At 48.3% G+C, this 23,801-nt stretch overlaps 9 protein-coding genes across 9 annotated transcripts; 3 read left to right on the top strand and 6 right to left on the bottom strand.

Moving 5' to 3' along the window:
* Positions 1-91: 91 nt before the first annotated feature.
* On the bottom strand, positions 92-1,267 carry ATEG_08599 (acyl-CoA thioesterase; the record flags this gene model as incomplete). The annotated part of the gene is made up of 3 exons (XM_001217184.1): positions 92-609; positions 689-1,127; positions 1,205-1,267. 3 exons carry the CDS (start codon positions 1,265-1,267, stop codon positions 92-94), a joined length of 1,020 nt encoding a protein of 339 aa, XP_001217185.1.
* A 1,062-nt stretch (positions 1,268-2,329) lies between these two features.
* ATEG_08600 (glycoside hydrolase family 18 protein) lies at positions 2,330-3,882 on the bottom strand (the record flags this gene model as incomplete). Its single annotated transcript, XM_001217185.1, has 6 exons — positions 2,330-2,389; positions 2,452-3,014; positions 3,067-3,136; positions 3,188-3,247; positions 3,295-3,669; positions 3,727-3,882. The coding sequence occupies 6 exons, from the start codon at positions 3,880-3,882 to the stop codon at positions 2,330-2,332; spliced, it is 1,284 nt and encodes a 427-aa protein (XP_001217186.1).
* A 2,412-nt stretch (positions 3,883-6,294) lies between these two features.
* Positions 6,295-7,627, bottom strand: ATEG_08601 (TauD/TfdA dioxygenase family protein; the record flags this gene model as incomplete). Its single annotated transcript, XM_001217186.1, has 7 exons — positions 6,295-6,322; positions 6,386-6,464; positions 6,538-6,657; positions 6,884-7,032; positions 7,084-7,157; positions 7,216-7,418; positions 7,480-7,627. The coding sequence occupies 7 exons, from the start codon at positions 7,625-7,627 to the stop codon at positions 6,295-6,297; spliced, it is 801 nt and encodes a 266-aa protein (XP_001217187.1).
* Positions 7,628-9,592: 1,965 nt separating this feature from the next.
* Positions 9,593-10,936, bottom strand: ATEG_08602 (uncharacterized protein; the record flags this gene model as incomplete). Its single annotated transcript, XM_001217187.1, has 3 exons — positions 9,593-10,016; positions 10,082-10,322; positions 10,492-10,936. 3 exons carry the CDS (start codon positions 10,934-10,936, stop codon positions 9,593-9,595), a joined length of 1,110 nt encoding a protein of 369 aa, XP_001217188.1.
* A 1,567-nt stretch (positions 10,937-12,503) lies between these two features.
* ATEG_08603 (uncharacterized protein) lies at positions 12,504-13,061 on the bottom strand (the record flags this gene model as incomplete). The annotated part of the gene is made up of 1 exon (XM_001217188.1): positions 12,504-13,061. The coding sequence occupies one exon, from the start codon at positions 13,059-13,061 to the stop codon at positions 12,504-12,506; it is 558 nt and encodes a 185-aa protein (XP_001217189.1).
* Positions 13,062-14,037: 976 nt separating this feature from the next.
* Positions 14,038-15,804, top strand: ATEG_08604 (uncharacterized protein; the record flags this gene model as incomplete). The annotated part of the gene is made up of 5 exons (XM_001217189.1): positions 14,038-14,428; positions 14,481-14,581; positions 14,656-14,724; positions 14,785-15,337; positions 15,389-15,804. 5 exons carry the CDS (start codon positions 14,038-14,040, stop codon positions 15,802-15,804), a joined length of 1,530 nt encoding a protein of 509 aa, XP_001217190.1.
* Positions 15,805-17,035: 1,231 nt separating this feature from the next.
* ATEG_08605 (NAD-dependent epimerase/dehydratase family protein) lies at positions 17,036-17,943 on the bottom strand (the record flags this gene model as incomplete). Its single annotated transcript, XM_001217190.1, has 3 exons — positions 17,036-17,084; positions 17,144-17,294; positions 17,352-17,943. 3 exons carry the CDS (start codon positions 17,941-17,943, stop codon positions 17,036-17,038), a joined length of 792 nt encoding a protein of 263 aa, XP_001217191.1.
* A 2,530-nt stretch (positions 17,944-20,473) lies between these two features.
* ATEG_08606 (uncharacterized protein) lies at positions 20,474-21,829 on the top strand (the record flags this gene model as incomplete). Its single annotated transcript, XM_001217191.1, has 5 exons — positions 20,474-20,575; positions 20,647-20,665; positions 20,748-20,815; positions 20,886-21,265; positions 21,334-21,829. 5 exons carry the CDS (start codon positions 20,474-20,476, stop codon positions 21,827-21,829), a joined length of 1,065 nt encoding a protein of 354 aa, XP_001217192.1.
* An 884-nt stretch (positions 21,830-22,713) lies between these two features.
* Positions 22,714-23,776, top strand: ATEG_08607 (uncharacterized protein; the record flags this gene model as incomplete). Its single annotated transcript, XM_001217192.1, has 4 exons — positions 22,714-22,989; positions 23,100-23,280; positions 23,375-23,550; positions 23,606-23,776. The coding sequence occupies 4 exons, from the start codon at positions 22,714-22,716 to the stop codon at positions 23,774-23,776; spliced, it is 804 nt and encodes a 267-aa protein (XP_001217193.1).
* Between the last annotated feature and the right edge of the window lie 25 nt (positions 23,777-23,801).

The following is a 23,801-nucleotide window of genomic DNA, read 5'->3' on the forward strand; positions in this document are numbered from 1 at the left end:
AGGCCAAGGAATGTATTAATATAAGTAGGAAAAAGTGAGTCCTAATCTCCGGAAAGACGTCACGACATCCATGAGCTAGCATTGAAAGGTGTCATCTACCGCTCGGTCGGAAGGAAATTCTCACAATTTCACTTTTTCGGAGGGCGTCTGGACACGTAGGACTCCCTGGGCATAAACTGGTCAGACTTTCAGGCGTGAACAGCACAAGCAAACTTTGGCAGCCGAGAGGGGAGGAGAAGGAAGAAGTCATGAATACCTCCTGGACACATGTGGCCAGCAAGATCCCCTCAGAGGACCAAATCCTCTGAATCACCAGCGCACGATCGTTCCCGGCCCACGGGCTCTCTCTTTCGGAGCACATCCACTCGTCTGCCCGCACCGCGTCGGGGTGGTGGAAGTAAATCGTATGATTCAAACTAGCTGCCATGGCCATTTTGGTCCCGAAAGTCTGACCGGGCGCGTCATATATCTGTACTGCAGCGCCAATGAAATATGCGTCGGACATGTATGACAGCGCCGCAAGTTGGACCCGAGAACCCGTTTGTTGTATGGGTTCTTTAGCTCGCATCCAGTATCGGATCTGAGTGTTGACCAGGTCGTGGGACCTTTCTGTTGATCCGTATTAGATGTAAACAGGAGTAAAGAGTAAGCAAGCTCCAAGCACGGCTCGGCCCAGGGAAAGACCCACGGTTCAGGACTTCTCCCCAGCGCGTCTCAAACGGCCCATCTACCCCCTTCCCGTCCATCTCAGCTTGATCGGGTAGCGTCAACCCCTCGGGCATTTTTCGCCCGTGTCCGAGCCTTCCTGCCTCGTCACTGTCGCTGCTCTTACTATATGTTCCCGCCCGCACGAAGTTGACGATGGCTGTTGAGATCACTTTGGCCTCCTGGGTGGCGTGGACGGTCCTTGTGAGGAAGCTTTTCCCATCGCGGGTTCGCTCAACCCGATATTGGATCGGTTGTTTTGGATTGGCGGGGCTTATGAAGCTGCAGTGGAGAGAATGGGCGACACAGTCGCTTGGGATGGTCTTTTGAGCGGCCACAAGACAGTGGGCGACAGTCGATCCGCCGTAGACTCCATAACCGCCCACAAAGCTCCATAGTGGTTGAGCGTTGGTATAGGTGTCCTGAAGACAAAATTCAGCATTTTGGACAGAGAGATGACCAGGTAACAAGCAAGAGAAATCATTGGAGAGAGGCATACCAATTGCGAAGATACTGTTGTCAGGTCGACAGCCTTTTCTATGGGGATGGTATAGCTGTCCATTGGTTCTGATTCGATAAATGTGCTAATCGGATGGTGCCGAGTGGTTTAGCGAAGATTAAAGGCTGCGGGGATGAACAAGCAGTCTTTATACCTTGGAACACTGTCAGTGGACAAGGTGAACAAGGGTGAAATGACACTGCTTACATCCTCTGGGAACTCCTGTGATTGGTAGTTGATGCCCCTCTCCCCTGGCAAGATATATAATCTACCTTTACCTATCAAACTTATGGTTGTAATGCATGTCAATATGTAAAATATAATAATAGGTACCTGCCTACGGAGTACCTATCCACTTTCCGGACATGTACTACTAGGTAGTTAAATAGCGCACTCCCCGACCAGTTTTTCTAGATCCCTCCCTCCTTCTGTCATCGTCTGTTTATCTCCAACCGTTTCACAAACTCGTCCGTAGTCGCCCAGTTGCATATTGTTCTTCAAACTTGATGAGCACATAGGAACGTAGGGTGTGGAACGCAGCAATCTCCGTCTTCTCGGCCGCTCTTGACCCAGACGCCGGCCAATAAGTAGTTAGATGGGTGACCACCAGCGAATCCCAGCTCTTGTATGTCTTTTTATTTTGCTCCTGGCTGGACTCGCCTAGGGCTCGAAGGAGACATGGACAGATAGAAAATGTTCAAATGGTCAGGTTGCGGCGAGTGGAAGGTGAATCCTGATACCTCGGCACCACTTGAAATAAACAGGTCAAAGGTCATAGTATAATCAATAGCAGCTTGTCTGTTGCAGTGTCAACAGAGTGCCTCACGCATATTCTACCTGGTTGAGGAAGCGCTACGAGACTGGATGGGTGTAGCCTACGGTCCTCGTTCACAATCAACAACCAACAGTCCCGATACGTTCGAGTAGTTGCTGAATCTGGACGACTCCCTCGGGCAGACTGTCCCCAAAGCCGTGACGATCAAGCAGGTACAATAAAAATGCATAAAGGACAAATTCCATAACCTGAAATTCCTAAATTATCGTGGCTGGCACGCATCCTACTTCCCAGCTAGCCTCAGTGCCCCACCCCAGCTGGAACAAAAAGCTGACCTTTGCCTAACAAATTCACATGCCATTGCGCAGGTTATCGTATTGCGACAGCGGGTAGCTTAATTCATTCTGAGTCTGTTCAAAGGCTCCAGCGCCTCCGAGTGCATTTACTACCTGACAGGATATTAGAAATGGACCAGCAAATAGATCAGCTTTGTACTTGCCGTGGTAACCAGACTCCCGCTTCCGGTCTTATCGCTGCTGCTGTCCCACCACATGGCGCCTCCCAATCCTAAGGATTGAATATAGCCAGACTTCATAGTCGCCACTTGAGGATTGTCATAGCTGATCAAAAATTTGTTCGTCGCGTCGTAACTGTAGCTCGCCATGATATTTGGAATGACATATTCCGTAGCGCCAGCTTGAGGGAGTGCCTTGTAGTCCCACACTCCATTCTCCCAGCTGCCCTGGCCAACTCCGTTATATGGCTTGCCAAGTCCGTCGGTACTGGCGAAGGAGCGACCGTAGAGGGGCATGCCCAGTACGATTTTGTTTGCGGGGACTCCACCGGCACGGTACAGATCGATTGCGGTCTGGGTGTTGAACTCCGTAGAGATTGGGTTGGAGGTGTCGTTGTAGACGTTGGCCTGATGCCCGGCGACAGAGGACCAGCTTCCCGCGTAGTCGTAGGCCATGAGGTTCCAGAAGTCCAGTTGCTGATCCATGTCTTTGAGGTGAAGGACCTTGATCTTATCAGGACCTATTTAAATCAGATGGGTTCAAGGGGTAGTATCAGGGCATTGTCTACTAACCAGCTGGAGAAGCTACAGTGAGAAGGAAGTGCTGTCCACCCGCATTCGTAGCACTGTAACTGTCAAGTGCCTGGTAGGATTAGTGACATATCCGTCAAGAGTCACGTTCAAAAGCACATACGGCTCTCACTTCCTTGAGCAACTGCACAAAGTCGCTCGCCTGCTGGTCATTTTCCGGATACTAAGCTAGTTAGCGAGCGCCAAGGTTGGATCCCGGCATCACCTCACCTCCCAATCAATATCCAGACCATCAAATCCCAAGTCCTGCAGCAGCTTCACAGCGGTCGTTGCAAAATTCTTCCGCCCAGCATCGGTACTCGCCGCCGGAGCAAAATTGGGAGAATATGTCCACCCTCCAATAGACAAGAGAACCTTGAGGTTACGGTTCTGCTTCTTCAAGAGATATAGCTGCTTGATACAGCCGTAGACATTGTTGCCAGAATCATTCCAGGAGTCAGTCGGATAATGCTTCTCAATGTCTGCCCAAGAGTCTGTCATGTAGACTTCGCCGGTTTCAGGACGCACGTTGGCAAAGGCGTAGAGGACGTGCGTCAGCTGCTGGACAGGCAAGTCCTGAGGGTTATGGTTGCGCCCATAAATCGCCTAGATAGTTAGTGCCAATCGAGTACCGAGTAGGATGGAAACATATATAATACTAACCCAGTTCACAAAGTAAATGACGGACCTATATCCGGAGGTAGCGCGCGCCTCGATATCAGTAGTGCCAGCATTGCGATTCCACATCACTGCTGCATCGACACAGAGACCGCCGAGCAGGAGGGCGAACTTAACGATGGTGGAAGATGCAAAGCGCATAGTTGTTGTTCAGTCGAGCTTATAGATGTGTGGGCTTGTCGAATGCAGTCGTGTTGTTGCCCGGAAATACCGCGAGATACACTTCCTATTTATCTCTGAAGCTCATCATCAGGCACGTCTTCATCGCTACTTTCATCCAGGACATCTACAACTCTCCATCGTCACAGTGTCGCTTTCTTCTCAAGTCACATCACCGCGTTGTAGAGATAGGTACGCCAGGATCCCATCAAGGGTAACCCTGATGGCAGTGTGTCACAAGGTCAAGGATCCCAGATCGGATAGAAGATAAGGATAATCTAGTGAAGAATCAATGTTCCGGTGATCCGGCGGCCACAGACCTTGCAGTATCCTCGAGTCACAGGCCAAGTTTCATGTACCTGACCATCCTGCATGCGACATGAGTAGTTGCATGTGGACGGGGCTTATCTGCCCAATGGGAGAATCACTTTGTGCACAAAGGCAATGTGACTCCCCGCGTGGAGGGCTGCCAAGGCGCTTAGTTGCATGAGGGTGTCCTGAATCTCCTGGCCGATGTAACTACAGGAAGACGTGTATATTGAATCGTGCACTCTTCCTGTTTATCAATTCGTTGTTTGCTTAGTTGGAGGCGGTCTTCAGCATCTGAAAAGGATGCATACTTCTATACGATGTAGCTGTGGCAGCCGATCCCAAAGAGATGCCACTCTCACTTTGAATTTCGTGCAACTGCGCAGCTGGACATGCGACATCAACAATTATATCTCATCAAGTCTTTACTATTGTAATATGTGCGATGCCCTCAAAATGTAGCAGGCTTTTTTTGCAGATAGGCTAGTATTGGACTCGTGATTTCCCCTCACCCAAACACAATCCAGGGTCATACCCCTCATATCGCTCTTAGTGCAGTCGTTCGATGCCTACTTTTGCTGTTGCAATCAGAAAGGTAATACCATATAGCTTTATTTAACGTATCTTTTCTGTATAGGAAGAGCCAATAATGTCTCTAGTGGTGCTATATGAAGATTTTATAGTGGTATGCACTTGCCGAGTCCTTCAAGCTTTGACACATCTCTCTAATGGTCCACGGTGGTACCATGTAGGTCATTAATACACAGAGAATACGTCTCACACGCCCTGGATCGGCGCAGAGTTACTAGCAAGTACTTCTCAGCATTACATGATAATTCGAGAATACTCTCCTTGGCTGAGAGAACGTGTTAACCTAAGGCCCCTTCATTCCATACAAATAGCTTTCGAACCCTCGTTGGTAGCCTTAGGAATGACGGAAAACCCGAGGGTAGACGTACTAATTCTAACAATGTTGCCTATCTAGAGCCAAACCTTAGTGCTGAAGCTAGCCGTTGAAGCAGGTCTCAACCAAAAGGTAGCGAACAAGCGTTTTTATAATGTCAGGGCCCCCTCTGGTAGACCGAGATCGAACAAAGCACTGAATAACATTTTCTCGATAGGTCAGTATCTTGATAGTGCACATAGGGACGCTGTTGATGACGCTATGTCTGAATATCCATAGGTCTCTTTGACTGCTGAATGATGAGTCAGGCCGTCGTCGAGCGTCGCATTATCTACATATCCGGCCAAATCCGGTGGCATAGTGGGGGAACCGCTTGCTCTCTGAACTTCTCTGTGGATAAGACACCCAGACTGTGGCTAACTTGGATTTGCCTAGGCATGCAAAACCGCTTGTGTAGATACTTCCTAGGGTAAATAACTCTTTCCCTACATATTTGACCATTTTACTTGATTATTTCTATTCAATATTTATATTACTCATACACGATCCATTTCATCGGCTTTTCTATTTATGTTGGGCTTTGTACCGCATATTGTTCTTTTGTCAGTAAAATTTCTATGCCTAAAGACATAGTCAGGTATCACAAACTGCAGCACTTACTTCTATGTCACCTAGCCTACTCACTGCGGACTTCTAGGCAACTATTATTTAGTAAAGACCACAGCATACATTAGGCCTGTCTGTGCCGTCTTTGACGACATCCCAGGCTAACCTTGACTACTTTAACTAGTTTCAAAAAAAAAAAAAAAAAAAAAAAAAAGGAGAAAGGAGAAAGAAGAAGAAAAGGCAACACCTCTTGCTCAATTATCCGATCAAACTGTGGTGAATTATTATGGAAGATTAACCACTCCTAGCGTCAGATATATTGTCCGGCGAAGAGATAACCCGCACACCTTCACTTGCGCGGCACACTCAGAGAATTAAGATTTGACAATTTATGCTGCTGTGCTTTTCGCTCGCTCTCTACGAAAGTATTCGTCTCGGGACAAGGACGTAGGGTCACAGTAGAGTTTGCCAGTGAGACTGGTAACTCGTAGCGCCAATCGTTCCCGATTATTAAGATCGCTAGGCTGGATATTAGAATGTCGTCTATTCTTTTTCAGCCAGGGATACCAAACATACTAGGTGCCAGCGTGGAGGACAGTCCGACTATATTAGAGTCTGTTAGCACTGTGATGAAGAATAACATCTAATGTACGGGAGACGGCATACTTATCCCAAATGACAACATCATCAGTCTCCCACCGATGGCGGTACTGTAAATCATGATTGTCTGTGATAAGCTTCAAGACTAACCGGTTATCAGCATAAGGACTCAATATGACGATTTAGGTAAGGCCCCTTGGGAAGGGCTTTTCACGTACAGTATGCCTTCATCAGCTCATGTTCATAGTCGGTAACTTCATTGATCTTTCCGTTGGCGCGCATCGAAATTGGACTAAAACCCCATAGTGCTTTCCATCCAGTAACTGGATTTGTGACAACTAATGGGCTGCGCATTTTCAGACTTGCCCATTTATTAAAGAAGGGGTTGGGGCGGTGGCTTACTGTCTTGCTTCAAAGTGGCCACCTACGTTGTCGGGATGGCCGCGGGGTCCCAACCAAAGCTTGATCCCTTTATCTGCAAGGGGCATAATATCCGGCTCATGATGCGTAGCTTCATTGCGTTGCGAGTTAGCTTTAACTCTCAATATGCGTGGGCAGGCATACAAGATAAGGAATCAGCCATTCTCTGCCACGGCTCTGACAATCGGTCATACGCTCCATAACAGGAGCCAAAAAGGGTATCACCTCCGGTTCTTGGAGTCTTCACCATTTTCATTGCAATATAGTCCGATGGGATATTCTCGTATGAAGTACTTTTCCAGGTTTAGTCTAAGAATGCAGGAGGAAGAACGCGCGGAACTTACTCCGCATGCCAACCCCGGCTGGCAAACTGCTTCTGCTTTGTGTTCAGATAGTCGTCGAATTTGTCGCGATTATGCTAGATGCGTGAAATGTTAATATGTAACACTGTTAATGACCTATACACTGCGACATACTTCAGAGGACACGACGTAAACTTCAGGGTCAGAGAAGACTGGGTCGTCGCCCAGACACAAATTGACGTCCGGGTGTATCGGGGTAACATGCAGCTTCCCTTCTTTAGGCTTTCCTGTCAATTCTCCCATTCGTTGTATAAGGTATTTGAGTTGGTGTACTTCAATGTCCTGGCGACGCAGGACGACCACACCGCGCTCGGAGGCTGAATTCCTTATTAGTGCCGGTTCTTTTCACGTAGTCCCTAGCTGACTTTGTCTGCTCACCTGTAATCGCCAAATCTTTAATCTTGCTGTCAACAGCAATTATGTCTGACAACTGAATATCAGGGTACTCTCTCCCAAGAGCATTCGTCGCATCGATGTAAGAGTATGTATCCAACGCACCACTGGTGCGCATGCGGGGATGCACCATTATTATGTGTTTGTTGGCCTGGGCTATTCTGTTTGTTATCGGCCCAGAACATATCAAGTAGCGCTCACTTTGGATAGCAGGCTATTTGCTCTTATATCTTTTCCTGTGAGAAAATTTCCAGATGGTACTCTGGAAGCCTGCCTAAGGCAACAATCTACATGTGGAAGTTGTTGTTCTGGTTGTCGATCTGGAACATGCTACTACTACCTACGTGTCAAGCCACATCTACAGCCATATACTACACCTTACATACCACTCAGTAGGTAGGTTGGCCATTTTTGGTAGTGTAATGGTCATTTAGGTTGGCAGTAGGTAAGGTACGGTAGTATCGAGCCACCGCCGGATTTCTTGGCTCAGGCGATCGTCTACCGCATAACTCCTTATCCGCGAACGGTATCCCCATGCCACGCATTCCCAAGCCCGACATTTATCAAACTCAAGCACCAGGTCTGTCGACAGAATCATTTCCCAAGACCTTGGTTTCAGAAACTCACGGTCCATGGCTCAGGCAACTGTGGTTATATCAACCCCTGTGTCATACCTTGCAATACCCACGGGCGATCATCGATGATATTTTGTCACGTCAGCTGTCCGGAGGCCAGGAGGGTTTGAGGTGCATTTAACTCCTTTAAATTTCCTTAAGGCCATGCTTATCCTATAGTTACACCATCGTAGGCATTACTAAACAGACAGAGCTTGCTAGCGCCGATAAGATACACCGATCTGCTACGACAAGATTCTAGATCCAAACATAGCTTCTATGATATCCTGATATCCTTCATCGATGTGATCATTATCGTCGCCTGTATGTAGTATGACTGGCCCAACGTTTCAGCCTGTAAATGGCTTTTGAAAGACAATTGCGAAGAAGAGGACACCCTGAACGACACGGCTTATCGGAATGCCATGAAGACCATCATCTGAAAAATAGAGCTTAAGGAACTGTTCGCAACTGAATTTCCACTGAGTATTATCGTCGATTTAACGAGGATCGAATCCTCAATGTAAGCAGTGCACAGGCCCATGAACTAAGGTTAATCATCCAGTGTCAAGACAGGTTTCAGCTGCGCAATGGTCATTGACCAAGGCAAACTAATGAGGATACTGAATTGCGCTTTTCCCTCTTCGGCGCTTGCTTGTCACCTAGTTATTAGTGCTGAATCATTTCTTCATTGAACTAGACAAGTCTGCATGTATGCCGAGAAAATCCAGTTCTGGATGATCAGATAAGCTTGCCGCTATTGAGAAACCCCAGGAATTCGCCAAGGCTAGTTCATATTCTCATAAACGATGTAATTTAGCTATACAGTTTGTATATAAGTGCTGTAGAGTATGGCCTCCTGGCGGCTTTCTTTTGTAGGCGGGTCGCTGTACCGCCACAATCAGGGTTGCCCATCGCGTACCATTCACAGGCTGGGAGCTGCGCCTATTAGACTTGCTTGTTCTGTTTAACCTGCTGCAGTCGACGGGCCGCGGCAAGTGATGCCGTGGCACTATATCTTTTATGCCTCTGTTGTCTTCCTTCCCTAGTGCTTGGTAGCCCTCGGTGTGGGATCGCTATAGTCTTCCGGCTCTATCCATCGTCGGGCGGGAATGGGGTTAGGACTCCATTGTTGGCCTCGTTGGCTGCCTTGCTAGGGAGGGGCAGCGGCTATCATGATCTCTCTCTTTGTTTACCCCCTCTGCTCGGGCGCTATATAGCTCTACGAGGAAGGGGGTGGAGGCGTTGTTCAGAGTAGAGAATTCTTAGGTTGCCAATTTAGGCCGGTGATACAATTTAGGGGCCCAAAAGAGAAACAAAACCAGCACACAAAAAGAGAAGAACAGTCTCCCACACCTTCTTATTATATCATCAATGGCAGAGTATAAGATTACTCGGTCTGCGGGCAGGCTGCAGAACCATATTCACGCCGTGACTTAGTATGGGCGCATCTGAGACACTGTACAAGGGGTCATCTTGTATATCTAATTTCCTTCCTTCATTTCATGTCCCCTGGCATACCGGACGGAAGTTACAGAAAACAAGAGGTTTCCCGCCGCAGCCTCGACCATCGCGTGGGCATACCGCAGCTGAGGGCGTGTCAGTCCTGCCTCCGTTTCCAATCGGCGAAGGGAATCCTCCATCCTGGCCTCCCAGTCCAGAATTAAGAGCATGGTGATCTCTTTCGCCAGTGAGGAACCCGAGCTTAATACAGTGTCAAGGTAATGCACCGCATTCAAGATACAGGCATTCTCCTCCACCATCGCATGCTTCTCTTTTTCATAAGAGTAGAAATCATTCACAAAAATCATATGGTCGTTCGCCTTGTTGATAATCTCTTTCAGGGGATGAATTTCCTCTGCAGTGAGGCAAAGTCCATTGCCAAACCGGATACCAGTGGAGATAAAGCTATAATTGGAATAAAACTTCGTCAGCAGTAAGATCACTAAACCTCTTGGTAGTGGGGCGTTTACTCTAGCGCAATGTCTTGTCCACGATAGTCCAAAAAGTCCTGCAACCCCTTGAACTCGCTCCGGTTCTGCTCCCGGGTGAAGGAGATGAACGAGGCAAATTCCTCGACAAGTATGCATGCAGCTCCATTATTGTCATTGAGTATCTCGGTATTCAGACCAAACGTCGCATATATTCCCTGCTTCGGGATTGGTATCTCGCGGCGGACAATCTGCACCAAGGTGTCTGTGATCTCGTCAACCACTGTTATGCCCTGGTTGGAGGATCAGCACAAACAACGCCTTGTTGATAGCACTCATGGCTACTGTTTTGGCGCACGTACAGCACGTGTAGGATGATATTCAACGACGTCTAATAGAATAAGTAGGTTAGATGACTAAGTAGAGACAGCGGCATAGCAAGGTATCCTTACCATCCTGAACCCATAGCAACATATACAGCTGAGAAATCAACCGAGAGCGTGCTGGCGATGCGTTTGGTGTCATATAAGCAGCAGCGTTGACGGCTGAGTCAACAATGAGCTGCTCTTTGGGAGTCAGAGCAGGGGAATCATCGACCCGTGTGGTCAGCATGAATCCATCGGGCACAACCTTGCTTTTTTCGGCTTGTAGCCGGCGGATGTTGATTATAAGCTCGATACATGAAGCCTGGGCCTCTTTCCAGTGGCGGCACTGCCTTGCTGCTGGGAATGATGACGGCCATGGAAGCCGAAACGTCGTGGGTTGAATAGAAATAGAGTCAGATAGTTCGTGATGCCCTTCTTCCCTCCCAGTCCCGAGAAAGTGGAAGGCTGGACTGGGGGCGATAGCAGGCATACGAGGGCCTGGGAAATATGCGGATCGAACTGGTATAGCCATGGCAAGAGAATGTAGGGCAACGTTCCCATTACGCGTGTCTACTCTGAAGCTACCAGTCAGATAATTTATAGGCACAGATCAATGGGGGTGGCTCTGCCATGGCAAAACACCCTCCACTAGAGTTAGTGTATGACGAATAATTCAACCAACACCCATGGCCGTACTCAACAAAAAAGAACTACCAGTAAGAAGTCTCGGACGCCTTTTGTACTTTCCTGCTCGTGGAGTCAATTACTCGTTATTGGGTTGGCGAACAGAAAGGGAAATACTGAATTTGAATGTTGCAGAGGATTATGATGCATAACTCCCGATGTAGACATATATCGTCGCCATCAGGAAATTATAGAGCGGCGAAAGAAAGGCTCACGTGCACCATTAGAAATAAAGAGTCTCGGAGTTTAGTTGGATTTTGATAAATCGATACTTAAGGTCTCAATAATAATGCTGTTACAGCCACCATTCAGATTTTGATATGATGAGCACAAGTGGCATTCCTAGGAGCACAATATGGATATCTCTTCTATTCTAGGATGTTGACGTTGCAACAATGCATCTTATCTTACCTAGCAGTCTAGCAGCTGCAGGGCATCGGCAGTACACCTTTTACATCACTCATTTTCCGTATTGGAGTTTAAATGCAGGCTGGCAACGCGAAAGCACCGTTTAGGAATGATCGCGAATGGCGTGAAATTATAAAGTTAATAACAATAATTTTTTGATCGGTAGCGTTGCCAAACTCTGTGCTATGGCACCGGCATACACATCTGGGGCACCAAAAAATATCTTACGGTATTTCATAGGTTGATGATCAGCCGTTACCTGACATATATGCCGATTCTGGAATAATGCACGAGCAGGGTGACGTATGCAGTTTCACTCCGTACTTAAAATTTTCCGGGTCGGGTTGGGTTGGGTTCGGGTCGGATCTCCCGGGTAGTTGCTACGCCACCCGATAGATTAGGTTTATAAAGGATTGGTGTTTTTTGCTAAAACGATAGGAAAAGAAGAATAAAGGTCAGCCCTTAAGAGGTTGGTTCATTAGGTACGCCGTGGTGTGATGAAGCGCAAAACGCCTGCCTATTGCCCGACGAGGATTCTTTTGGAACAATGAACAATGCCGTCGCACTTCCTTGTTCTCCAAAGACACCAATAGGATGCGAACGGCAGTACTTCGGGGATTTTGCCCCGGTTGTGTACCCCGTATAGCTCTAGGTGCGTGCGAGACTTTCCTCGCACGGTTCTGGGGGAGGCTAGATCCGTCCCTTGACAGTCTTTCCGGGAATAACAGGCGTGCACTCGGTGCGGTTGGGTCGGGCAGGTATAAAATAGGACCCGCGCTGGTTGCGGGTTTTTTAATATATAATCTCTACCGGCACCGCAGACACGTGTCTCTAACAGACCGCTGGGCGGGTCACAAAATCTTATAAAGACGCATAACTTTCATAGTATTATGGATATATATATATATTTTAAATGAATTCTACGTATTTGTATAGATTTTATGGATTTTTTAACCTGCGTTGTGGCCCCTAAACCCGCACGGGTCTTACTATCAGGACCGTCTTCTCTACACCGCTGCGGTCCGGATTGAGAACCCTGCCCGGGATTCGGGAAGTAGGAAGGGTTGTACTCCGGAGTGTGGGGCAAGCAACCCCCCGGGGGTCGGCTTCTCGGGCACCGGGGGGTGGGGAAGGTCGAACGCACACCGGAGCATCTTCGGCATTAATCGTCTTTCTCCCCAGGCCATCTCACGGGCCGCAGGCGGTTCCCATCGGGCTTGATCCAGAAGTAGACTGTGGCCGGCATTGTCATCGGCGTTGGAGACCGTTGCCCGAATGACATATGCACCTCCGGCAAGGTTCGCAGGAAGCGATGCCGTTGTCGGGTCTCGTGTGATTTCCGTTCCGTTGATGGAGACGGGGCTTGTAAATACCTGTATGGCATCATACCCCGCAACCGGAAGGCTGGCTAATGTGGGAGTCCCATTGATTGTCTGATGTTTGACCTCTGGCTCCAGACTCTGTTGTCCCTCGAAGTCTCCATAGTAAGGCAGCCATGATAAGACTAGCAGAGAGTGAACCGGAAGTCTCTTCGGTGTAAAGGTGAGAGAACTCGGCAGTGCCATAGAATACGTAAGACGAGTGTTTAAAAAAACACCCGGCCTCCATAGGATTATTAAAACAACGAATTTCTTAGAAGATTGGGTTGAGTTTCGCACTGGTCTATATACCATCAGGCGTGATGTAATATTACCTCGCGGTTTCGTAGAACTCTTGACGATCAACGTTTCGCTGCGTCTACAGCCATGAAGACGGGCTCCTGTAGTACGGTTGACACGCCTGGATAGGAAGGTTTAGAGGGTCAAGAGAACTATTTTTCCTTTAGGTGTGTTCCTTAATTTTTACATATATTTTGCCCGGCGAATCGGGGTGAATCGAATCCAATGACATAAATGCCTCACCGCCGATCTTTGCGGGAATATAAGGGAAACAAGAGCGCCGTCACAGATAGTCCATTTTCCAGTACAATAGAATCGGTTGTCTGTCTGATGGGGTTATGTATAATGGGGCAAAGAGGACGAGGAAAGGAACATCGAAATCTCTTAACGACCCCGAGTGGAGAGGACGACGACTTTCTGGGGAGGGGGTGAAGGTGTAACTGCGTCATGTCTTGTACCTGCTCCGTACTCTGTACTTCGGGCTCCACTTGCTACCCAGGGAGGTTTCTGGAAAGCCAGCTGAGTTCTCGGCTGACCGTGCTGCGTGGGGAGACGCCGATATTTCCCCGGGAGCCAGCCATTGAGGCCTCGAACTCGCCGTGTGCGTTGTGAGAGCCCTGCAGGTAACTACTCCGTATGCCGGTAGAAGGCTCCACACTTTGGGACCGAAGGTCTGCTGCAGTGCGTCATTCAACACCCCACGCCAGGCTTACTCCGTAGATTGATTGCGTCTTGGGTAATACGGTAACTCCATCAAGTCTTACTCCGTAGCACATTTGGATTGTGGGTAGCACAGCCCGCCCCTTAAGTACTTAGGACTGTGATCCCTCTCCCCCTTCCTTGTTTGACAATTTTGAATTCGATACCTCATTAAACAACGGCTATGTTATTCAAACGCCCCCCCAATGAAAAGGGAGCCGCATGGCCAGCCATCTTGGTGGGTTTGTTCGCCTCCTTTGGCGGCATTCTCTATGGATATGATACCGGGACCATTTCGGGTATCCAGACTATGCCCTACTGGCTTGATGAATTCGATCATCCTAGCGAAGGCCGCATCTCCCTGATTGTTTCCATTTTGTCCGTTGGAACGTTCGTTGGCGCCCTCGCGGCGGGAATCATCGCAGACATTACCGGCAGAAGATGGGGAATCATCCTCTCAGTCATGCTGCCTTTCAATCTCGGTGTAGCTCTTCAAACTGCTGCTACGGCGCAACCTATGTTTATTGCTGGTCGCTTTTTCGCCGGTCTCGGAGTCGGTTTAGTTTCCACCCAAGGTGTGTTAGGTCGGCGAAAACAGCTCAAGTATCCATTGCTGATCGCCCATAGTTCCCATGTACCAATCCGAAACCCTACCTAAATGGATCAGAGGCGCAGTTGTGGGATGCTACCAGCTCTGCATCACAATCGGCCTCTTCTTGGCCGCTATTGTGAGCTGGGCAACCCAGCACCGGAACGACAGCGGTATTTGCCCATGCATGTTCGGACCGCTAAATTATGAAAGAGACCTAACGCGATCGCAGGAAGCTATCGCATCCCACTTGCCATTCAATTCGCATGGGCAATAATTCTGGTGAGTTTTTCCACCTGGTAAACTGCCACCCGCATGAATCCATAACTGACTTGGGAAAAGGCTGGAGGCCTTCTCTGTCTCCCAGAGACCCCTCGTTTTCTGATCAAAAAAGGCAACGAAGCCCAAGCCCTGAAATCGCTGGTGTTCCTTCGTCGCTTGGATCCTGAGGATCCGCATATTATCGCCGAGCTGGCAGAGTTAAAGAGCAACTGGGAGTATGAACAGTCCCTTGGTTCTGCTTCGTACATTGAATGCTTCAAGGGTACCATCGGCAAACGCACCATTACTGGAATTACACTCCAATCACTTCAGCAACTCGTCGGCATCAACTTCATCATCTATTATGGCACGAGTTACTTCGCCAAGAATGTTGAAGGCCTGCCAGACTCTTTCATCTTGCAGGTGATCGTGAACTCTGTCAATGTAGCCATGACGCTTCCAGGCCTTTGGGCAGTTGATCGCTTCGGACGCCGCCCAGTTCTTCTGATCGGGGCTCTTGGGATGGGTGTCTCCCAATACATCGTTGCGGCCTGCGGTGCCGCAACCCCGACCACGAATTTCACGTCGCAATGCGCCCAATTTGCTTTTATCTGCATATACGTGTCGTTTTTCGGTAAAGTTAACACGATAACCCTCTAGAGTGCCTTTGCTAACATCCACAAAGCATCCACATTTGGCCCCTGCGCTTGGGTCGTCACGGGAGAGATTTTCACGCTGCAGACGCGTGCCAAATGTCTTTCTATGACCACTGCTGCGAACTGGTTCTTCAATTGGCTTCTTTCTTTTATCACTCCATACCTCACAGGAGCACTCAACCCAACCCAATCCAACGTGTTCTGGATCTGGGGTAGCTTCTGCTGGATCGCATTCGTGTTCGTCTACACAATGATATATGAGACTAAGGGGCTGGCCCTTGAGCAGGTTAATGAGCTCTACGAAAATGAACCAAGGGCATGGAGGAGCCTTGGTTACCGCTCCGAACTCCGAACGCTCTCTTTTGCTGAAGCACACGACAAGAGTTTGGCTAATGAAGATACGAAGCCTTCAGAGTTGGCTCTCGAGGATGTTGAAAAGGCCTGATCAGCCACACGGTCGCTATAATGGAACTCTTTGGAGACCGTCGCAATCACGGGAACTATAACTCTTTTCTATGGAAATATATGATATTGAATCTGTTTCTCCTAACGAAGGTCCCGGAACTTTTGCCAGTGTGATTAGAGTGTTTTTCAACGTCGTATTGAGGGGTTACCGATAGAAACTAAAGGGAAGGGTGATGACACCGCTTTCGATGGCTGGTTGCCCGTGGATGTAGATGGGGAGGCAGAGAATGATCTGGTAGAGGGCGGCGTAAGAGCTAGAATGTGGCGGCAGAGACGAATTTATACTATTTTATGCATAGTAGACTATTAGTTAGGATAAGCCTCGTGTTAATACTAAGTAAGGGCGCAGTCCATATATAAGCATTGAAGGATAGGCTTCAATTACCTGCGGAGATTATGTATAGAAACGATTTAGCTTAGCCTATACTAATTCCTAAAATCGGTGAACAGGTGCCGGAATATATTGACCTGTTCATACGCAGTACCGGTGCGGACGTTCGGAATGGGGAGATTTGGACTGGAAACATCAATGGCAGGTTGTTAGAGGTGTCCCATGTTCTCCTTCCAGAAGTAATGCCAGAGGCTCAGGCATGTCAGCGCCGCAACATCGGGATCGAAGCCCTATGGATCGGATGCCAAGGACGCCACGCCGCTGTAGGTGTGGTACATTGTGTTGCTAGTCTGGATCGATATACAATAGAAGTTGAATCTTCGGGATGCGTCATGCCAGCCATGATCACCACCTCCCATTCATTAAGCATCCATTACCACCCCGCCTGATAATCTCATTTTGTGCTCACTGCCCATCCCCCCGCCGTGCCGCTCCAAGTTCTGGAACGTGTAGAAGATTGGTGAAGGTGAGTCGCGACTGGAGGATGGGGCCCAACCGAGAGTCCCTGCCGGGCAATCTCCTGGAGCCGTAGTTCCAGTTTCCACAAGCTGCTGCTAAACAGTGACAGTACGACTCTACGAATCAACCATGTTCACGGTATTCAGAAATATTGTATTACTTTCTCTCCGATGGGTTAGGAGCATCTGAACCTATTCGAACAACCAAACTCTTAGTATTGAAATTGTCCAAATACCAATTAACCTTATATAAGTTATCTGTGATGGCCTGTAGATGGTAATCATAAAGCCTGTTATCTTCTGACATTCCTTATTGCATCGCCTGCCACGCCTTAATATAGATGGGCAGGTTTAACAAGAACTCAGTCCTCTTCGGCAACCATCCCAACAGTGTTCTTGCCCGCGAAGCATCTAACTTGCTCACAGAGCTCATTGCTGCTAGAAATGGGTCTCCAGATGGTCCCACGTACTCGATTGATCCACCAACCCCAAGCACCTCCTTGGAACACTCCATAATTTCAGTGATGGACACCGTCTCCGCCAGCAGATCGAAAACAGGCCACGAACCCAATTGACCGCCTAAGCGGTCTATGGCTGCATGTACCCCAGAGGCTACATCGTCTATGTGGATTGTAGCAATTCGGGCTGAGATCTCAACTGGTACTTGTATGGGCCTACTAAGACCAGAATGTAGTGCATCCTGCAAAGGCATCCACAACGAGCCGAATCCCGACGAACTACGGCCGTATATGTCACCCGGCCGAAGAATAGCGACGTGAAGTATATGTCGTGTCGCCAGGATCGCTTGTTCATGGGATGGTCTCCATGCAGCCACCTCGGCAGGCTTTCCCTTAGATTGGCGACTGCCGACTGGAGACAAATCACTAACCCGACACGAGGGCGATCCGTGAACCCAGGTTCCTGAAATGTAGACTAAGCCCAGTCTAGGGCCCACCATCCCCTCGTCAGAAAGTGCCTGTCGTTTGGCCTTTGCGGCATGCAACACGCCTGCGAGGATGTTGCCTGCTTGGTCATATGCGGAGCTAGCATCCACTACAACATCAATCGTGTTGGCAGTGATGATGCCACTCAGACTCTTTGAGTCTATGGCCGTAATCTCCACCGGGATGATTTCATGCTGCATTAACAACCTGGCTTTCTCTGCTGTACGCGCTGTGCCCCAGACAGTGTAAGTACCATCCCGCAGGAGAGACTGTGCGAGTGCGAGACCGATGTAGCCTGTTGCACCGAGAATGAGGATGTTTGGCATGGTTTTTGGCTGTTCAGGCTGGCTGGTTTCAGGCGTTCTTATAAGTGAGCGGAGGTCACTCAATTTAAAGTACTCGATGGCTGACAAATTATACTTTAAAGACCGTTCTAGCCATTGGGTGACACGGGGAGTTGCGGGGAAGGTCGAACACTGTAAATTCTTGTTAGGGTACAATATCAAGGGGGATATTGGGGACAATTGGCCCGGTCTCATTTTATTTCCACGTCTAGAAGTATTGCAGATTGCTTTTGGTCTGATACTGTATGAACCACCGCAATATTGTAAATGTTTTGAAAGCAGCTTTGTTGTATCCAACTAGTCTTCCACCTCCATTCTCATAATACTGTGAGGAGTATACCCTATCTCGTGAACATCCAAGGCAGTCAAGGCATAACATGATATTCGTACCTAGACATATATGTTCACAGCACAAATCTTGCTCCTACTTATCATCATCTAATCAGTTGTGCTACGGTATACTCCCCCGCCAATCTCTACAGATAAATCATGATTTTCGTTACCGAATACATGGAGATCATTATATATAGCTCAGCCTCAGGAGTTTGAGACACAGTATAGCTTTCCTCCGGTGAATATAGGAACAGCCTGTCCTGTCAGATTTGAAGATGTTGTCTGGTGGTGAGTAACCCAGGTGTTGAGAGGATATCTGGGACAGAAAGGTCGAGCAAGTGAAGGGAGTAAGGTGATTGGGCAATACAGAACAGCAAAATGAGGGCCGGCCTAGGTTCAGGTCCACTACCTAGGTATTTTATCTCAGTTTTCGAATATACTTAGATCATATGCTAGCCTAATTTGGGGTGTGACCGAATCTCTCTCTTGGCGTTAGGACTGGGGAATAAGCTCCGCTGATGGTGAATGAGGTTTCGAATCCGATGGCCACATGCAGAGGCCACCGCCAAAGAATAAAGATTTTCATGTCAGAATTGCCAGCGAGAATTGTTGAAGGCTAGCTTGATCCTGTTGTCCCGCCTCTGCGATGCACAACCCACCCCGCGATTCAGTCTCAGGTTGACATGACTAGCGTGAGGACTTTTGGTGGCTCACATGTCTGCTCCTTGTACCGACTGCCGTGCCGGTGCCGTTTATGCTCGCTATGGATCCTTCTTCCGTCAAGCTGTCGCGCTGACACCCCCTCGGACTATAGGTGGCCAATGTGAGAGTAATACCATATTTCGTATGATCTCGCTGAATGGATATCGTGCATATGTATTGCAACTTTCTTGTCCCAAAATCTATATAAACCCTACGAGGTTCAGGCCTACTTATATCCCGACTGGCCCATTCCCCTGGTGACTTGCTTTTCCACGTTCTCCCAAAGAAGACGAATCTATTCTTTTAGTGTTCCAGTACTGCTTGTTTGGTATAGCGGTGGCCAAGAGACAATGTGGGTTCATTTGCCGACTCCTCTGCGGGACATGTCCGAGTCGTTGACCTGCAGAAATCGAATTCCCTTACAGAGGTTATAGAGCGATAGGAGGGCCGTGAACGCCCTTGGGATGTGCCAGACCTACTTATCTTTTATATTGATGGTCGGGCCCTTTAAAAGAATTGACGATTCGTATTGACCCAAGAATGGGTAGATTTCTAATGTCTTGATCACTGCCAGACGGGCAAAACTACAGTGGGGAACGAGTGTGTAGGTACACACCCCAGCCAAGCCCAGGAATGATATCCGCCCACACGCTAAACTAGAGACAATCCTGGCGGGAGAGTCAGACAGGGGCCGCTTGGCGCCATGCAGCAGGATTGTGGTCTGATTGTATTGGTAAATTTTCAGTACTTACGCTGGATTGGGAGGCCAACCTGTTGGGGTTCCTTTGTATACAGTGTCAACTTTATCATGAAGAAGGTTTTATAAGGCCGATCACCCAGCAAACATTCTGCTAGATCATTTTTGCTCCGAGGGTCGAAGGCCCAGATTTGCCCCAGCGAATCCCATTCTCCACTGGCGCTAGTCGCACTGGGTAGTCTCACTGGCTGTTGAGGAGTTGGTGGATTTTGGATGTCGGCTAGCGGTTCCACGGCAATTCCCCTGCAATAATAATAACTCCTCACAAGTCATCCAGATCATAAGACTATCCCCTGCTGATCGTCTTGTGAATCTCTTTTCTTTTCCATTGAATGTTATGATAAATACATATGCACGTTGCTTTCTAGAGTGATGCGAGACAGGGTCTTCTGTACCGTCGTCTCTCATGCCCGGGTCCATGAACGCTTCTCTCTGTTTCATTCTTGATGTTTGATCCATTGCCTACATGGTAACGCTCGTGCTTTATTCCACTGAGTTCTTCTCCTAGTTCCCTAGGATTTATTTAACAAACTGCGGCAGACTTGGGCTTTTTCTTCAATCTCGACACAAGTCGGGTGTCATTTAAGACTACTGCAGGTCAGGTCATGTACTGATATCTGACTACGTGAGATGTCGAGGCTTGTCATTGGAGAGCCCCCAACGGGCGTTGATCTCTCTGAAAATAGGATTGCACAGAATGATGGTACCGTAGCGGCCGTTATGGCGATTGCTACTGCGTTTGTCGCTTTGCGATTCTGGGCTCGGACGACAAAAGGAAGTTCCAACTTGGCGTACGACGACTGGTTTCTTCTGGCGGCATTGGTACGTCAGTTAAATTAAATCCTCTACCGCACGACCAAAAAATTTTCAGATTGACAAAGCTTGCTGCATAGGGTTTCGCGTATGGAACCGGTATATGCTGCATATTAGGTACATCTTAAGACGGTCAGCCTGCATCTCTAACAGTGCTCAGTGCTGACAGAAGTCTTTCCAGGTGGTGCATACGGTATTGGCAAACATATATGGGTGGTAGCTGACGATGATGTCCTTATGAGCATGAAAGTATGCAGAGTGTTCCCATGCGGATGACAGTATTAAACACCACACTAGGAAATGGCTAATTCCATGACAGATCATCTTTGCCTACGTTATCCTCTATGCGACCACTGTTCCTATGGTGAAATTGTCGGTCCTGCTACTGTATCGCCGCATCTTTCGCCTGACATGGACGCTATACTTCTGTGCATTCCTTTCGATCAGTTACGCTATCGCGGTTTCGACCACCGTCTCCCTTGCCTGTGTACCAACTTCTTTCTTCTGGACACAATGGGTGAATCCGTTGGGCGGAGGTCACTGTCGCGTCAATCTCTATCAGTTCTATCTCTGGAACGCCGTAGGGAATCTGTTCACCGATGTCATTATTCTCTGTCTACCTATGCCAATCGTCTGGGGCCTTCAGATGCCTAGGGCACAGAAGTGGGCTATCAGCGGTATCTTCTTGCTTGGAGGATTGTAAGCGCCCAATGCCCACTCATACATGATACAGCACGAAGGAACGCAGGAGCTAATGAGAACTGCAGCGTCTGCGTGGCGACCATCATCCGAATCTGGGCCATCACCAAAATGAAAGTGTCCGTCGATATCACCTGGGCCATTGGTGATGCGATGATCTGGTCCAACGTCGAGCCCTGCATCGGCATTGTTAGCGCATGTCTACCCACCCTCCGCCCGCTTCTTCGTCAAATCCCACAGCTCAAGCTCTGGGGCTTCTTCGATAGTAGCTCTAGGGGCTGGGGCAGCGCAGGAGTGAGTAGCAAGATCCCTGACAGCGCAGACCCGAGCAGTAGTATCGCAGCATCAGCAAACCGATCAGCATATCGCTCCCCAACGGGGAAACGCAACCAGTTTCGCCCCGAGGAGGATGAAATCTACCTCACAACCGATGTTGAGCATACCCATACCCTTCGTCGCGATGGAAATGGTGCTCCATCTATTGGTTCAGTCGATAACACCAAATCAATCCCCATGGGTATAACGGTGAACCACAACTTCCACTGGCGTGAGGAGCACAAATAAAGGGTTTTTCATGGATGTCGTTTTGGGACGGAGTCACACTAAAAGAATGGTTGGATGTTTGTGTATAGAGCATGTCTAATCCTTTCACTATTTCATATGTAAAATACTATTGGAGATTCTCTTATCTTCATACAATTTTCCATCCTCCTGGAAGCCAACCAATTAAACCCAGCTGTCAGAGCCGGATTATATTTCTCCGATGCGCACCGGAGTCACAATTCTACGCAGAACCTCGTGATGCTGGAATGGCAGAGATAACCCGGTTTGGCATTACGGAGTGAGGAGGGTTGCCGTATAGCTGGTAGTAGTAGGCGTGTGATAGTGACGATCGACCGACCATGAGCGCGTTCTTTGGGTCCCTGCCTGTGTCGTCGTGAGAATATTGCGGCTTTCGGCTACGTATTTGTCTATTAGACCACATATTATTCAACGGAAGTTTCGCAGTGATCATCTGCTTAGGCCGTCGGGATGGCCGGATCAGACCAACGCGAAACTCGGCAGTTCCAACTCCAACTCGCCAGGATAGACCTATTGTTTGTTTTTTTATTGGTGTAACCACACGGTTGAACCCACTCGTATATTCTTGGCCATATCTTTTCTGACATAAGCTTACAATAAGCTTTGTTGTTATTTTTAAGAATTTCTAGGCCCAGCTTCTGATAGTTATGTATAGACCTGAGTGATAGTGGTGGAATGGACTCCCAGTAAGCAGCCCCACCTTCGGGGGCCTGAGGGGGCCAGAGCGTTTAAGGTGCGGTAGCGCGGCTTACTACTGCTTACTAGAGACTGCTACATAAGAGTGCTTGATTCCATGAAGAGCAATTTGCTTACACCAAAAAGTCCACATAATCTACACTACATACTACAAAGTTCTGCCGACAACCATGTCCAACACATTGAAGAAGCCTCCGGTTCTCCAGCCCGGGGAAGGACTCCTAGTCACTGGTGCCAACGGCTACGTTGCTTCACATATCATTGACCTTCTTCTGTCCCTAGGGTACCACGTACGAGGCACGGTTCGTGCAGAAAAACCCTGGCTAGATGAGTACTTTACAACAAAGTATGGCACGGGCATGTTTGAGAGCGTTGTCATTCCTGATCTGGCTCAGAAAGAGTCCTTGATCAATGTGTTAGGTGGGATCAGTGGAGTTCTTCACGTGGTATGGAATAATCCCAGTTGAGCCAGAATACCCTTTTTTCGTACAGTGTCCATGCATAGATTTGTGTCATGGCTTTCTAGCTGCATACGTTAATCAATCCTTCCATCCAGGCTACGGACATGTCTCATAGCGCAGACGCCGAAAGTGTTATCAATAATGTTCTCAGGATGACTCAATCTGTCCTAGAAGCAGCCGCTGAGGTGAAGTCTGTCAAAAGGGTCATTCTAACTTCATCTGCTACTGCTGTTCCTCTTGCGAAACCTGGAGTGGAGGGCGTGATCATTGACGAGAGTAAGTCTCAAATGTTTTCTTTTTCTACAGGACTCTTAGACCGTACCCTTGATTGATATATGATAACTAATCATTAATGATGATGATTATTTAGATTCATGGAATGACAAAGCTGTCCAGCTCGCTTGGAATGGCTCTGACTCTTCCGACCCCTCTAATTTTGTCACCGTCTACAGCGCCTCCAAAACAGAGGGTGAACGGTTTGCCTTTACATGGGTAAAGGAACACAACCCTCATTTCGTTTTCAACAGCATTCTTCCAAACTTTGTCGTAAGAAATGACCTGTCGTCATATTTTATCCTCTATCCCTTCTAACTCGAAATAGTTGGGACCTCTCCTTTCTCCTGACTTCAACGGCTCATCCGGGAAAGTCGTGCTTGATCTACTTCATGGCAATAGCTGGATCATTCCGATTATTCCACCAGGTCTCAATTGCCCCGTTCCCCAGAGCCTCGGGCCGCATACCATGAACAATAATTGTACTGACAATTTCTAGAATTCTATATCAATGCTCAAGACGT

This window comes from Aspergillus terreus, genomic scaffold, assembly GCF_000149615.1.
Source record: "Aspergillus terreus NIH2624 scaffold_13 genomic scaffold, whole genome shotgun sequence".
Classification (NCBI taxonomy): Eukaryota; Fungi; Ascomycota; class Eurotiomycetes; order Eurotiales; family Aspergillaceae; genus Aspergillus; species Aspergillus terreus.